At 33.1% G+C, this 16,628-nt stretch overlaps 3 protein-coding genes across 3 annotated transcripts; 1 reads left to right on the top strand and 2 right to left on the bottom strand.

Moving 5' to 3' along the window:
• Nucleotides 1-281: 281 nt before the first annotated feature.
• On the bottom strand, nt 282-3,776 carry LOTGIDRAFT_162321 (hypothetical protein; the record flags this gene model as incomplete). Its single annotated transcript, XM_009058283.1, has 2 exons — nt 282-1,081; nt 3,611-3,776. The coding sequence occupies 2 exons, from the start codon at nt 3,774-3,776 to the stop codon at nt 282-284; spliced, it is 966 nt and encodes a 321-aa protein (XP_009056531.1).
• Nucleotides 3,777-7,434: 3,658 nt separating this feature from the next.
• Nucleotides 7,435-8,240, top strand: LOTGIDRAFT_162320 (hypothetical protein; the record flags this gene model as incomplete). Its single annotated transcript, XM_009058282.1, has 2 exons — nt 7,435-7,690; nt 8,092-8,240. 2 exons carry the CDS (start codon nt 7,435-7,437, stop codon nt 8,238-8,240), a joined length of 405 nt encoding a protein of 134 aa, XP_009056530.1.
• A 558-nt stretch (nt 8,241-8,798) lies between these two features.
• Nucleotides 8,799-14,096, bottom strand: LOTGIDRAFT_232939 (hypothetical protein; the record flags this gene model as incomplete). Its single annotated transcript, XM_009058281.1, has 10 exons — nt 8,799-8,881; nt 9,118-9,171; nt 9,369-9,413; nt 9,701-9,820; nt 9,993-10,099; nt 10,489-10,651; nt 11,063-11,181; nt 11,887-12,049; nt 12,387-12,605; nt 14,051-14,096. The coding sequence occupies 10 exons, from the start codon at nt 14,094-14,096 to the stop codon at nt 8,799-8,801; spliced, it is 1,119 nt and encodes a 372-aa protein (XP_009056529.1).
• Between the last annotated feature and the right edge of the window lie 2,532 nt (nt 14,097-16,628).

The following is a 16,628-nucleotide window of genomic DNA, read 5'->3' as shown; positions in this document are numbered from 1 at the left end:
AATATTGTATATTGTATGCTCTATGACTAGCATAACGTATTAATGCCGTACAATACATCCCTCCCTTTTTCAGAATTTTAGCCATTTAAAATTATAACTAATTATAAATCATATCTAAAATAAACAATGTAGTTATCTATAAAATAAGAGATGCAATGCTCTAACCTAAGCATACTTCAACCAAAATATTTAACTGTGATCAGTAGAGAACAAATAAAACATCATTACCAAAATATTGACATTGATTTTTTTAACTACAAAATTTTACATTGAACACCAGCTTAATAGAGCTCATAATCATTAAGATACTTTGGTAATCTTGTCTTACGTTTTTGTCTACCTCTACTAATATTGCCCTGCTTATTAACATTCAAAAATTCAGTATCGCTATCACTAGTACTAATATCATCAAAAGGTATATCAATATTCTGATTATCAATATCATTACTATCATCAGTTAAGACATTTGAAGGATTTTCAAGAACATTATCATCAACAACATTTTCAAATTTTGAGCAATCATTTATAACACCTTTATGATCAATTCTTTTTCTAGCAAACAGTTCTTGTTGATTGGATTGTCCTAACTGTCTCTGTTTTGAGTTTCCATATTGACTAATTTGACTATTCCTATTTTGACTATTTCTGTTTCGAATCTGATTAAAACCACTTTGTCTTTCACAAACTACGTTTCTATTTTCACGATTTGCATTCTCACAAGGAACATTTTGATTATGAATCGCATCACCTCTATTCACATTTTGATTTCTTTTCACATTTTCCTCCTTTTCCTCAGAATTTAAATCATCATTCTCTTCAAGATATTTTCTCACATGATTTATATTTCTAGTATATTTAACACCAGTTTCACAATTTTGCACGATAACTTGAGATCCAAATTTCTCAATAACTACATAAAAAGCATTTTCAAACTTTGTAGATAACTTATTTAAACGTTTTTGTAATACTAACACTTTATCACCAATTTTAATATCACAAATTTGAACATTTCTACGTTTATCTGCATAATCTTTCACTTTTTGTTTTATTTCCGAATCACGATCCAAAATACTCAAATCATCTAAAATTATATCCATATTTATTTCAGGAATTTTTGTTTTAATTTTCCTATTATACAGTGATTCAGCAGGACTAATACCAGTTGTTGAATGCGGTGTAGATCTGTACGCAATCAAAAATTTGTTAAGTTCCTGTTGAATAATTCTCCAATTTCCTTCAGAATGAACAATTTTCAAATACTTCATTAAAGATCTATTTTGTCTCTCAACTTCCCCATTTGCTTGAGGCCAATAAGGAGTAGATTTTCGATGCACTATTGAGTTAGTTTCCAAATAGTGTTCAAATTCGTCTGGCACAAACACGGATCCATTATCAGTTTTTAAAGTAACAGGATATCCATGAGTTGTAAACATATCATCCATTGAATCTATTATTGTTTTAGACGTAACAATCTTCATAATTTTCACTTCATAAAACCGCCTAATACTGATTTTCCATCCGGTAATGGACCTAAAATATCAGCTGCTAAATCATTCCAAGGTTTTGTAGGTAGTTTTGTACTATAAATCGGTTTGGGTTGTGCTGTCTGACCAACAAGTTGACATTGATGACAAGTTCTACATTTTCTTTCAATTTCTTGGTCAACACCGGGCCACCATACTTTTGATCTAATTCTTTGTTTACACTTAACAATCCCTTGGTGTCCTTCATGCCCTAGACTAATAACACGTTTTCTATAACTTTGAGGAACAATTATTCTTGTGTCTCTTAAAACAAGTTTACCTAATGAAGTCAATTCATTTCGCACTGATTTATATTGTAAAGCACAGTTTTCCAAACTACTATTTTGAATACACTTTCTAAGTCTTGATATTTCATCATCTTTGTCACATTCGCGTTCAATGTCATGAATTGATAAGCCTTCAGGTGTAGAATTTACCGCGAGAAATCGAATATAGTCCTCAGCATGATTTAACAGTTGCGGTTTACATACACACGACCTCCTTGATAAATAGTCTGCTATATTTTGACTTCCTGGAATATAACGAACTTTAAAATTATATTGTTGCAGTCTTAATACCCAACGTTCTATTCTAGCTGATGGATGCGAACGTTTAGAATAAATGAATTCTAACGGTTTATGATCAGTCAATAATTCAAATTTAATACCATAGATGTAAACATGAAATCTTTCACAAGCCCACACAAGTCCTAAGGCTTCTTTTTCAGTTTGACTATAACACCTTTCGACATCTGATAAACTGCGACTTGCATATGATACTATTCTTGGTTCACCATTTTGAATTTGCACTAACACTGCACCAAGACCTACTGGACTTGCATCTGCAATTACTTGAGTCTCAGCTTCAGGATCAAAATAAGCTAACGTTTCAGCATTTGCTAACAATTCTTTCAGTCTATCAAACGATTTCTTTTGACGTGTACCCCACTCAAATTTAACTGTTTTTCGTGTCAAGTTTCTTAAAGGTTCTGACACTGTTGCGAGATTAGGAATGTATCTACCACAAAAATTAACTAAACCTAGAAAACTTCTAATATCACTCGCTTCTGTTAACTCCAACTGGTGATACCCCATACGAAGATCCAACTTTGAGAATATCGTACTCCGATTCATATTCTGTAAGACTTCATCAACTGTAGGTATCGGGAATCTTTGACGTATTATCGCATTGTTTGCCAGTCTCATATCTACACACAGTCTGATCTCATCTGAATTAGCTTTAGGTACGACCACTAATGAACTCTCCCATTAACCTCTTCCAAAATATCTAATTTATTCAATTCATCTATCTTCTCTTTGATTTTATTTCTTAAACCAAATGGTTCCCTTCTTGGTTTTTGAGCTATGGGTTTAAAACTAGGGTCTATATGAATTTCAGCTTGATAGTTTTTCAATTTACCCAAATTACCAAAACAATCACTATATTTATCTAAAATATTGTCATTTGTAATACTATTAATCTCTGGACCAAGTCTTAACACATTCAGTTCTTCAGCACTTTTCTTTCCTAATAATGCTCTACCAACACCTTTAATAACCACAAATTCACCTGATACACATTTGTCTCTAAAATTCACTAAGGTTTGGAATTTTCCTAAAGTTTTTAATGGAACTTTTGAACCATAAGAATATATCTTCTTTTCTACTTTCTGTGAAGTACATTTAATTTTCTTCTTCTTCATGTCTTCCCATGATTTCTCATCAATAATATTACATGTTGCACCAGAGTCTATCAGCATATCCAAATTTATTCCACCAATATTAATTTCTATCATACTTTTATCATCAGTTTGAAATTGGACTGTGAATGCAAAGTCAGAATCTGAGTCTTTACCAAATTCACCATTTTCTTCAGTTTCCATTTCAACTTGATTAATTCTTGATCTAGGTTTCCAGTTTTCTTCTTATTTTGTTCTTTAGTCCTACAGACTATTGCATAATGACCAAGTTTACCACATTTATCACAAGTACTGTTTTTAGCAGGACAATTTGTATCTTGAAAACCATGACCTAGTTTTCCACATCTTTAGCATGAAAAGTTTTTACTACTGTTACCAGCTTTATTACCTCTGACAGTTCGTGACCTACTTTCGTATTTAGCTCTGCCTCCTCTTTGATGTCTGCGTGAACTATGATACACTTGATTGACAGATTGGTTTTCCCGACTAAAATCTTCAAATTTACTGCTTGAATTGTCTGTTCCAGTATAATTTTTCAATTGTAAATCGACCATTTCAACACTTCGAGCTAATTGTTGCAAACCAGCTAATGTCAAGTCATTTCCTTTGGCTAATAATTTTCTTCAATCACCAAATCTCTACATTTTTCAATGACTTGTTCTCGAATATTTTCATCTGTTTTAACTTCAAATGCGCAGAATATAGCTTGCCTTTTCAGTCTAGCAATAAATTCATCGACAGTTTCACCAGGTTCTTGCGCCATTTTTCTAAACACATGACGTTCAAAAGGAATATTGTTGTCTGGATCAAAATGAGCATCTAGTGTTCTCAAGGCTTGTTCATATACTGTTGCAGTATCATCTTCAACCTCTTCACCAGGACCAGGATCTATTAAAGTTTCAAATAAATCTTGAACATCCATGCCTGCAAAATGTAGCAACAGACACTTCTTTTGTTCTTCATCTGCTAGTCCTTTCCCTCTAACATAAAACTGGAAAGCCCTCTTCCATCTTCTCCACGATGTTGCGAGTAGTGTCCTCTTGCCGTGAAAGGAAAACGGTTCAAGAGCATGTGTTTCGATATTGGTTGTCATAATCTACAGAATTTAGAACGATTCTTCTGTGAACAGTTTACCAAATTTCTTTGCCAGCTTAAAGACTAATTAATTTATCATCCTCGTCGCCAACTGTAGTATCCTCGTATCAGGAATACTCAGGATTAAACCAGCAACATTAAAGTAATAAGATTTATTGAGTTCAAATCATGCACACCTTTACGCCGGTTCCGTACATAATAATAATAATATCCTGTACATATTAACAACCCTCAGTAATATATAAGTCAATACATCATGAAACGAAATATTGTATATTGTATGCTCTATGACTAGCATAACGTATTAATGCCGTACATTACAGGAAGCCGTTTTTCGATTCTCAATTTTGCTTTTTTGCAACATCCGGTTGAATTTTTTCAAAGTTTGAAGGGTCATATCTCGTGATCTTGAACTTTCATGACCTTGACCTTCATAAGGTCAAAGGTCATTGACCTTAGCTATCAGTTAATACTTTGACATTTGACCTCCGACATGTACTTCCGGTTTTATAGCTGTCCGAAAACAGCCAAATTCGCAACTTTGGACTGCTCTAGCACGTGACCTAATTAATCTAGAGGGTTAATTTTTTCGGATTCTTAATGTGCTTTTCATGCTCTTTCAAGTGATTTATAACAATCGTTTTTTAAAGCAAAATTGAAATTCGTGAATTTTTCAAATTTGAGTTTTTTTTTTACAATATTTCTGTTTCTTTGAGCTTGGTGTGTATATATCTTATGACCTATTTTATGTAGAACATTGAAACTTGGAACACAACAAGACAATTTGAATATGAATTAACCTATGACAAAAAAGTTGAGGTGGGTGTGGCGCATCCGGGTTGAATTACTAATTGTTTACATTTTGGGAAAGGGGCATAACTCGCATAGGATACATTTGTTCAAAAAGGAACTTTGCACACAATTAGCTCATTATTTTGGCCAGTTTGTGTTAATAGGTCAATTGTTTCAGCTTTATAGTTTCAAAAAGGAACGGGTTTTGAAATTTCCATATTTTCAATTTTCTATTTTGACCTTTATTGACTCTTGTTGACCTATATCTTTTGACCTGTATGATGTGGAAGCTTTAAATTTGGGACACAACATAACATTCAGAATATCAATTAACCTATGCAAAAGAAATTGAGGTGGGCGTAGCACATCCGGGTTAAATTACTCATTATTGACAATTTTGACAAGGGACTTAACTCGCAACTTATACATTTGTTCAAAATGGAACTTTGCATACAATTACTTCATCCGTTGAGCCACGTTTTCTTAGAAGTTCGATTGTTTCAGCTTTATAGTTCAAAAAAAGGAACAGGTTTTGAAAATTCTAAATTTTCAATTTTTGACCTTGACCTTTTTTGACCCTGATTTTTGTAGGATCAAAGGTCATTCACATTGGCTATCTATTTATACTTTTATATTTGCTGTCTATCTCAACTTCCGGTTTTATAGCCGTATATATTTAAAAATTTTGATCACTTGTATCTCGTAACCTTGACCTTTGTTGACCGTCTCCCTTTCAATGTCAAATGTCATTGACCTTGGCTATCTTCTGATACTTTCATTTGTGAGGTCTATCTACTTCCGTTATAACAATCTTCCAAAGAATTCTTCTCAACTTTAGACTGCTCTTGCGCGTGATGTAATTATCGTAGAAGGTTGATTTTTTCAGAGTCTTTTGCATTTTGCTACATTTGCAAAGTCCCACTCTGTGCCACGTGTGGCTCTAGTTTTCTATTGGTTCTAACAATCTCGTGTTTCTGAACACTCATTTTTTAAGACCATACTTTATAAACGTCCACTGTCGGCTTCCATCCAGTTGGCTGATTTTTCAATATGTACTCGCATAACAGTATACGATAATCTTTTTTAATGCTCAATTGTATCATCAGCTTTAAATCTTTGTTCTTTTTTCGGTAATATCATAATCTGAATTTGTTTTACTCTTTTACTAATCAATTTACTAAATGCGTATTAAAGGGACATATTCAGCATATAGTCCTCAGAGATACAAGAAAGGTACGAAAATCGCATTTTTTTTTCAGAAAAAAAACAACCTATTTCTCTATTTTTATGTAGTGCATGTATTTTATATATATGGCAAGAGTCGTCTTTTTACCTTCAATCTCGGATATTTCTTGAAACACATAGATTTGAAGGCTCAAATTTCGACAGTGAGCTGTGCACTATTACTGATAAGCTTTCCCGTTTCTGAGACTAAGTTACGATTGTTCAAACGGATGGCGAACGTGTCCCTTTAAACGGTACAGGTGGAAGTGTAAACTAATTAACTCTATTACTAATCATTCTACTAATGCGTATTAATGAGTGTCCCCTAGATACCAGTGGGACGACTCGGTCGACCTTTGGTGATTAGATGCCACTGTCAATTATTTCACCAATGTAGCCGTTTCAAGATATGAGACCATATCATTTCTGTAACATGTTTGTTAAAACGCGGGCTAACCTTCAAAAACCCGACTCTAGCTGGCATCAATGATGTGATTGATGAATTCTTAATGGATAAATTTCCACTTAATCGAAAGTCAGGCCACTGCTGATTGGCTGAAAAAGTGGGTTAGGTTCTAAGTTTAGATTACTATAATGGAAATTTACACTGTATTTTATTTCATGATTATAATGAGCCATTTTATTTACTTTCAGGTTGTTCAATGTTTATTTTACTTGTCCATTCGATGTTTTTGTTTATTCATTTTACGTTATAATGTGTTTCCGTGTTTATGCTTATAAAAATAGTTTTTTTTTTTAATTTTGTCAATTTCGTTCCGATTACATTCTATGCTTCTCTGATAAGGGAGATGCGGTCGATGCAATGAATATACAACTGTGTTTTCTCCATAGGATATTTTCAATAAAGTTAGTTTAGTAATGAGCTGGGCGACACTCTCCGACTGTTTGCAATATGACTTCCAAGGCATTGGAATTGTAAAGCAGTGAAAGCCGATCCGAATAGTGCTTTGATAAAAGTTTCTAGAAATAATGTCAGATGGCAGATAGAGTCTTGGATGAAAATGACCTACATTTTGACACGTTTTTCTTGATAAGATAATGTTTGCTTGCGATATTTCTTTTGAGCTTGCTGTCTTGAAAATGGCGAAACTGATTATCGTGTTTATGCTACCTTTTGTTGCCATATTGGCTGCTAAATTGACAGTACAACCAATACATATGTGTGAATATCAGGGCCATAAATTCCCAATAGGCAGTGAATACAGACCAACTGATTGTACAACATGTCGATGTGAATCCAGTGGACGACCATCGTGTTTGATAGCTGATTGTTTTTTCGTACCATGTGTTGATTCTGTACACATACCAGGACAGTGTTGTAACCATTGTCCTACAGGTATGTTATTCAGTTACACATAGTCCAGTCCAAATCATGTATCATGTAGTGTACCTAATGGAAGTATTCAATGAAATTTGTATCATAACCTGACTAGCAGTTTTCGAACCAGTTTTAAAAAATTACTCATGTATTAAAATGCTCTATGAACAGAAAAATATAGTCCTTACAAACCTGAAGCATCTGTCTGTGAGGACCTTTACTCGTTTAATAAGCAGAAACCTTATACTGGAAATACGGATAACCATGGTTGTTGGTTGGTTGGTACATAACAAGTTAACGTTAACGTTCTGCTGGAAGCGGACGTTAACTTGTCATCCACCAACTAACCAACCAGATCAGCCAAGACAAAGTTAAAAATTAGATTATAGTAATATTTTATTATGTAAATTAATTAACAGGGAATAACTGTTATGCTTTAAATGGTAAAATCATCAAAGCTGGTTCCGAGATTAAAATTGACGATAATACTTTTTGTACATGTCCAGCACCATGGGTTAGACCTAACAACGCTACTTGCAGAAAAACGTTAAAAAAAAAAAAACAATAATACTTCCTTAAAATTAAATATTTATCTAATGTGTAAAATTTGTCTTACAACCTTTATGCAACCTAGTTGTGCTGTCTACCATTTACACTGAGTGATAAAATTGCCCTTTCAACCTTTATACCTTTTTTAAAAAGTCAAAATAATATTACAAATTCAAATTTCTAATAATACATTATAAACATACAGACAATATAGGTCGCAACATCCTTTGAAAATAGTCTCGACAATATTCATAGAGAACATGACATCACAATACAATTTTAAAATAAAATATCAACATTAATATTAAAAATAATAACGAAAAGCTCGAAAATGTAACAAAGGAATGAACTAAAAATAGATATTCTTCTATGCGTTTACAGAACAAATAATATAAGCACATCAAATGACTATAAGCCTACTATTTTGTATATTTGGCACTTGTTCTCATGAGGAAGGATATTAAATCTTCATGTGTTTTCATAACACAGAAGAGTGGAAGTTTTTGCTAGGTGTTTTGTTATAGACTTTGCATCCATTGAATCAAAATTTCATGATTTCCTCATGTTTTTATACGCATTACTTTAATAAAAATTTGCACAAACCAAGAAAAACTAGAAGTAAAGTACATTCTCTCCAAGATGATCTTACTTTATCACAACCTATAAATAAAATATCAGATTATCATTATAACAGTCATCTTGCAGTACAGCTTCCACTACTGCCAATGGGCGTATGTTACCTTGCCTGGCAAGCTATATCATTTATGTCCCTTTCGAGGATCAGTTGCAAGTTTAGCATAATCAAACATTCAAATTATGTTTTAACAGCACGTCAGTTGGTCTTAACTAACACCTCAGAATAGTAAAGAATAAAAGGCTGATATCTGATGACTTACATGATTTACCATCACCAACCACTGCTCCAACATTTGGATCTGGTGGTACTGTACCTGAAAGAATATAGAACAAATTCAATATCATCTGATATAGAAGAATATATAAAGAACATTTTCAAGGAATCCTCGGACAAACTTCCGTCTGCACATTGCACACATCATGCACCTCAATGCCATATGTGTAACAAGTATTTCAATTTATTTTATGTTCGATATTACTTGTGAATCAAGTAGTGTATCATTAGACTTACCTTCTTGAATGAATGTGGTAGTTTCTATTGGTGGTAGAGTGATGTCTAAATGAAAACAGAAAATAAAATTATTTTACAGTCAATATTACCATCTAAGCAGTGAATCACTTCACAAATCTCTTACCACCACCAGCAACCTATAAACTTGTACTCTCTCGGTCAATTTTTGAGATTTTAAAGCTAACTTATTGTGCGCTCAAGAAATTGGTATGAGATTAGCCTTAAATGTACTGTTATTATATCGTCCACAGTGCATTACCACGTTGTGGTGACATCATAAGAATAATTTCAAAACATATACAGAGATTTCGGAAATCAGAATATGCCCAGACCTGGTGGTTTAAAATCTATATCCTTTTTGCCTTCTGGAGTAATACAGGTCTTTTCTCCATCCGGAAGTGGTAGACAGAAATATGTACAGTCACCAAAGTTTATTGTGCAGTTGTTTTCATCTATAAAATAGAAGAAAATTTAAAAAGCTCGTAGAAAGGGCCATCATGTTTTTTTATATTTTCTATCAAACATTTTAGCAATATGTTTCGACTGTGTTTGATTTTAGAATATTACAAATATTTCACACAATTACTTGGTTTTTCTAAAAGTAGAAATGATAGCGTTACATACCTACATCTTCTAACTGGGAATCTAGAAAAGCCACATCTGTTATATTCTGATCAATTAATGTGAATACTGTTTCAGTTTTTTGTTCAGTTATAAAATATTTGATCAACCTGAATACAAAATGAGAGCAGAGCTAACTGTTATAATTTGACAGAATAAATTTGATGCACATTGATCAAACATTAAGTTGCTAACTCAACAATACGGGCTATATTGACATTAAATGTTAAAAAATGTATCTATTAGCGAAAATACATAACTCAAATCGTTGAAGTTTCCAACCTAGCACCAGGTTTAATTATTTATGTTAACCTGTTAGAGTTGATAAATCTTTAGAACACTGACTTTAGGGGCGAATAAAATTTGCACCTTTAAAGAGTTTGGTTTTAAAATGTCTTGTGTCAGAATAATAAATAATGGGTGTTTCCAAAATTTTGAGAAGATTTGGTATTTGACGGGCTTATAAATCTAAATTTACAATGTAACGAAGGCTACTCACGTTGTATCGTTATTAGCTGTAAATATGAAATAAATATTGTCCTGAAATGATTTAACAGAGGCAATCCTTACATCGGATTTACCAATCCATAGTATAGCTGAATCATTACCATCTCTATCACAACTGTTTAATGTATTTTGTACACTATAATATATTCTTTCATCTGCAACCAAAAACAGATAATACAAAATCACAGAGCAGTGTGGATCCTTCGGCTCATGCCGTGGACAAGCGTCGAATGCAGATGAAAAATGTTTCCCTCCCATGGCCGTTGGATATCATAGGGTCAAGTGTCACAAAAGATATGGTTAGTGCAAGGTTAGGAATTTTAGGTTGTAACATTGCGGTAACGTACGGTTACGAAAGCACGGGCATTTAGGGAAAGAGATAGTGTATTGTTTGTGCAGTTTGTTTGAATAATAATATAGAAATGAAAATAGGCTTTAATCTGTGCGTTTTTCGTACATGTCGTAACCTATGATTTTCCGAACCAGTCAGCATAGGTCTTGAAAACGACAACAACACGATATTTCCACCCAAACAATGTTGTTGCTGTAAGGAAACGTGAAATTACCTATGTGACTATACACTATACTACTAGCAAGACTGTTAGTCATTATCAACTCTCTTGATGATCCATCATACACAATTCTCTCTATATCACCATACATCCCATTTAACCAATATATATGTCTGTAATTATTATGTAAAACTATCTATCACAAGATGTTCTAAAAGTCGTGAATATAGGCAAGAATGCATACAATGATTAGGATAACTCAGGAATCGAAATATCAAGAAAGATTAGTCCTTAATTGAACAAAATCAAAATGGCATGAAATGAGTTGTAATGCTTTCTGGAATTGTTACTCTATTGCCGTTTTTTATTAATCGTTAGGTAGAGGGGTCGAATGGGGGACACAGAATTAGAAGTTTAGGCAAAGCCGGGTCAGCCTAATTTCAGTTCAAGGGAGATAAGAACAGAAACAACTCTATTAGTTTTTACTACCTCATTCAAGAGCGTGGGGACTGTGAAGAGGTTTTCAACAATAACAACAACAAATATATGTGTATCGGCGACACGAATCAATTTGCACCTTTCATTCCACTCTTAAAACTAAGTGTGATTGTGACTCTACCCCCTTACGAACTTTGCGACGTAGTGACGTCATCAAACACTTAATTTTAGTGGAATGGCAGAAACCACAGACGTCTGATTAAAAATTGGAATCGTGCAAATTGATGCTATCAGAGTCGCCAATACACACGAAAACCACATTACAGTTTCTTTAAGGCGATCTAAAACACAGAAAATAACTTCTTGTTAAAAACGATGATAGGAACGGTTTGAACATTAACAAAATTGTGAATCTTTGATCAACTATAAGAAATTGTTACCTATTGTCAACATCCAGCGAAATTATGTCGGGACTACTTATATTGGTATTATAAATTGTAGTGTATTCAAATCCATACAGCGACATAACTCCGATCTCTTCTGATTTACTTGTTGTATAAAATAATAAGGCATGTTTACTATCAATAGCTATCCGGTTAACATCTGAAAAAAAAATTATTTAATAGATTTTATGTGAAGCATTAACACATAAATCAAAATAAAAACAATTCTTCAAAAATTGTAGTCTGTAGACTGAGAGCGAGGTGATACCCTCCAACTGGTGACATTTTCATCACATTCAACGCTGAAAATCGATGAAAAAATGGCCGATCATCAAGAAAATCATTACATCGCAATTAAACATTGGTTCGGTCTAGAATTTAATGGGACTACCAGTTAAAATTTTAGCTTTATTAAAATTCAAATTACTGTAGTACTTGATATATCTAAGTTTAAAACAAGTCCGGACGATTATTTACATGATTACTTACATACATACCTTCTAAATGTCTTACTTTATTTTGTCCATTTAAAGTTGATGATAATAGTCCTGCCGTTGAAGCGAAATACAATAAACCTTCGACTGGATCAAATTCTAAACTAGTTATTAGCAAACTTTTATGTATAATATTGAATGTTTTAGGTTGTGATTTTGATATTACTGTTATTCCTTTTATTGGATATTCTGATAGAGCTAGATCAATTTCACATCTAATTTCTACAAAATAAAATATTATTCTAGATAATAGTAACGATGATTGTTATTTTCAATCTCGATTCGCACTATAGGTGTAATGAGAGAAACAACGTCACTGAAGTCAAAAGCATTATTTTTTGTACCAACAGTCAATGACTGCATCCCTGTTAAATTTCAATATTAGGTGAAAATCGTTTCATAATAATCTGATCGAAATTGCAGCCCCATTCGTGATCCGTTGATGTATCCTGAATAAGTTATGAGTAGTAACTCGGCAATATACTTGATGGCAAAACTCGAACATCTAAATCATAAACCATTTAAGATCACTTTATTAGATGTACGTTGTACATAATATAACGCTTTACAAATACTACCAAGTTGCCAATTTTCACAAAAGCTATCAAAATTGTGGAATTTGAAAGTCGTTAGGGGAAATTGAGTATGAATATCAGATATTGTTTAGTTCTAAAAAAATATACCTTGATACCTTAATTTTAATATTCCTTTGTTACATTTATATAATAACTAAAATGTCACCTTGAACTGTAAATGAATTATACGTGGGAAAAATGGACTCATTCTAGACAATAAATTCGTCTTACCTGATACAAGGAACAATAATAGTATGAAATATATTCCAAATCCAGAAATACTAGAAATTTTGATAAACATCTTGCTTATTCAGTTACATATTCAAAAATATGTACTAAGTCTATGACACATCAACACACCTATAGGTTTTCATAGTGAATAAGGGGCTAATATATTAGTTGATCATTGCTTTCATGAACAATAATCTATTCATACAGTAGGATTTAGTCACACATACATACAATAAGCTGTCTATTGAATAGTGACATGACTGTTTAATTTGAATGAAATGAAAAATTCATAAAGAACATGCAATGAAGCGACAGATCGATTCAAAAACATATCTAAAGTGGAACTCTTTGCATTCAAATTCGCCAAATCACTTTCGTTGAGATGGTCGATCAAAAATATTAACCAGGAAAGCAAGTTACCAGGTTACATAGGTACAGGGTAACAAGCGATTCGTATAAGTTTGACTTTATTGTCACCTTGATTCTATGGAATTTTACCATATGAACATATTTATCTCTTCGTGCGAATCATATTTGGTCGTTATTTAACTACAGTTGGCAATTATTTTAGAATGAAAAACATAAAAGTGTTTAATGCCCAAACTTTTTTTTATTGAATGCAGTGTATTCTCGTAATTGTAAACTAGTTTCCCACTGAGGAACCATCACTTTGTTGTCTGATTTAGAATTTTAAGGGTATTTTACCTCCCTTCGCACAAGTAATTGAACTTATGTCTTTATGCATATAAATCCCATCGAATAGGTAAATAAATTTGTAGGATCATGGAGCAGAAAGGCTGGTTCTGAAAGTTCGGACAATTACCCCCACCCTCCCTGTAAATACTCAAAAAACAAACTTACGCCTTCCCTTTACACGACCACTGGTTGTTCTACAAATCGTACACATTGGGAAACAATGGGGAAAATTGACTTGACCATTCTAAGATTGATATAGGATTTCAAGAAATGTTTGCATTTGGTTGATCGTCAACCTCGTATCTGTTGTCATCGACGTCGCCGATATATGCCAATATTGGCACTTACATGACATTGTACTACAATTTATCAACAGAAGATAATATGATATTTTGATGGTGCTGAATTGCAGCAACCTGTCATCTTCTACGTTAATGATCACTTGAAATCGAAAAGGCTAAAGACAGTTTTCTCCATATAGATTAACAAAATTGTTCCAATTCAAACTGCTTATCAGGCCAACAAGAGTTGTAGTATTCCATTTACTTTACTAGACGTATTATAAGGTGATCTAATGGGAAAATAAATGAGCGTAACCATGTGAAAATAGGTAAACAGAAATCCCATTTATGTCTTGATAGCTTGTTCTTATTTATATTAGGCTAGCGTGTTGTTGAAGTAGGCTTAAATAACCAGACCCTTCGGGTCAGGGGTTGAAATTTAAGTAGTTTAAAGCCCTGTCAAGTGACTAGATAACTTTGACATCAAACCAAAAACAAACACGGCTTTCAACAAAGATTAGTACTATGAAACCCGAGCATTGCGACCATCAATACATACTGTAATGAAGACTTTTGTTAGTCATTGGAACACAATTTGCTTTTAAAACGGAGAATGGAAATGACCAAGAGCAATGTTGCGTTTGTCAGTTCTGAATGGATCTCCTTACAAATGTTACCAAAATTTGTGTGAACATTGTCACAGTTTAAAGTTTTAAGAAACGATGTCCTGATGTATACTGCCCTTCAGTTAAGAGGTCTGGTATGGTATTTCCTTATTTTTCAGTGCCAAATTAATCAAACTATTTGATTAATTGGTGTTTCTTATGAATTATCATGTATCCTTATCATATCATTATTTTCTTATTGCATATAATTAAAGAGTTTTAACCATTCATAAATGTCCATGTATGTACAGTCTTGATTAACAAAAAAGACTTTTTGAGATTTCTTGATCAGTCACTCATTGGAATTCTCTTCTAATTTAGCTAATTATGAATTAATTATGGACATCAAGTCATTAGAACTACTTTCTATTCATATAAGTATTAGCATTTTCATTTTCCTAAATGAAAATAAGGGAACCCATCTTTTACTATTATGCATCCAAGTCCGACCAATTCTGGTCCTCATTATATCATCATCCGCATACCACTTACGATTGTTCAGGATATATGCATACAAGGTATGACATCTCAGTGAGAGTAAAATCCTGTGATTTTGTGTCCAATGCATTTTACTTCAAATTCCATTCTCTACAAATTACCAATGATAAGGTTAGTAAACCAATGTACGTTCCGCAATCGATACATTCATCTGGTTGTAATTATACCAGAGTTTATTAGGAAATGCCAATAAATCATAAGTAATGATACGTATTCATGAAAACTTCAAGAGCAACATCTACCAAATTATTACTTCTTATACCCTCAAATAGCGCGTGGTATATAAGTCATGTGATTCTCTCGTTAGTTTGCTAGACGCACGCGGTGCATATTCTGTATATTGGATATTATGAACATTTCGAAACACGAGAGGAACGGGCGTTGGCCGCGCGTGCACCTCACGAGGTAAAGGAAAGGTCGATATCAGGTAAGTTATCAAAAATTCAAATTCCATTCAATTTTACAACAAACAGTAGAAAATCGATATTGGCGTCATTTTGTTTTCATATAAGTTTAGAAGATATAGATGAAAGGCCCGGTAGATGTTTACTATATATAGCTTGCCGGTTTAGTTTGTTTGGTTCCTATTTCCCTGACAGTATACTATTCTTCAATTTCTATTACAATCAAAATACGTTGCCATGGCAATAGAAATAGCTTTCTTAAATCCCGTGGTTTATTTTAAATATGTGGATAAAGTTAAAACTAATGTTGGTAATGACTTTTTTGATTTAACGACGTTCATTTTATATTGGACTGGCTAATTAATCTCTCATACGTTCAGATGACCTAAATGGCCATTAGTGCCATAAATTTAGGCCGGTGTCAGGTAGTGTAAACAAATTCATCCCATCAGTAAACCATACATTTATCTCTTTTATGAAGTGCACTGAAGGTAGATAGTTGAATACAATAAAGTTGGGGTAGCTGGCAGATTCAGATAAGATAAAATACAAAATTTACACCATAGCGACAAGAAGCGATAAAGAAGTATGGCAAATTTTGACATTGACATTCTTGTATTGTTCTATGTTACTGGCTCAGCGTCTAAACCGTTTGTGCTGTAACCAACGATATGGGTGGAATGCTTACTAGCATGGATAAAATATTGCTTAGAAGATGCTTTGTGTGTGAAATACCATCTGATGTTTCTATTCTCTTAGTAATAATAATAATGTAAAAGCCGGTAATTCAGGGAGATTGATAACATAATGACAATATTTCTGTTATTCAACGGTATTTGTAAATATTATCATTAATTCGTAACATTACTTAGTGTTTATTTATTTCCATTATAAC

This window comes from Lottia gigantea (genome assembly GCF_000327385.1).
Source record: "Lottia gigantea unplaced genomic scaffold LOTGIsca_33, whole genome shotgun sequence".
Lineage (NCBI taxonomy): Eukaryota > Metazoa > Mollusca > Gastropoda > Lottiidae > Lottia > Lottia gigantea.
The sequence above is the reverse complement of the archived record's forward strand: the minus strand, read 5'-3'. Positions and strand labels throughout refer to the sequence as shown.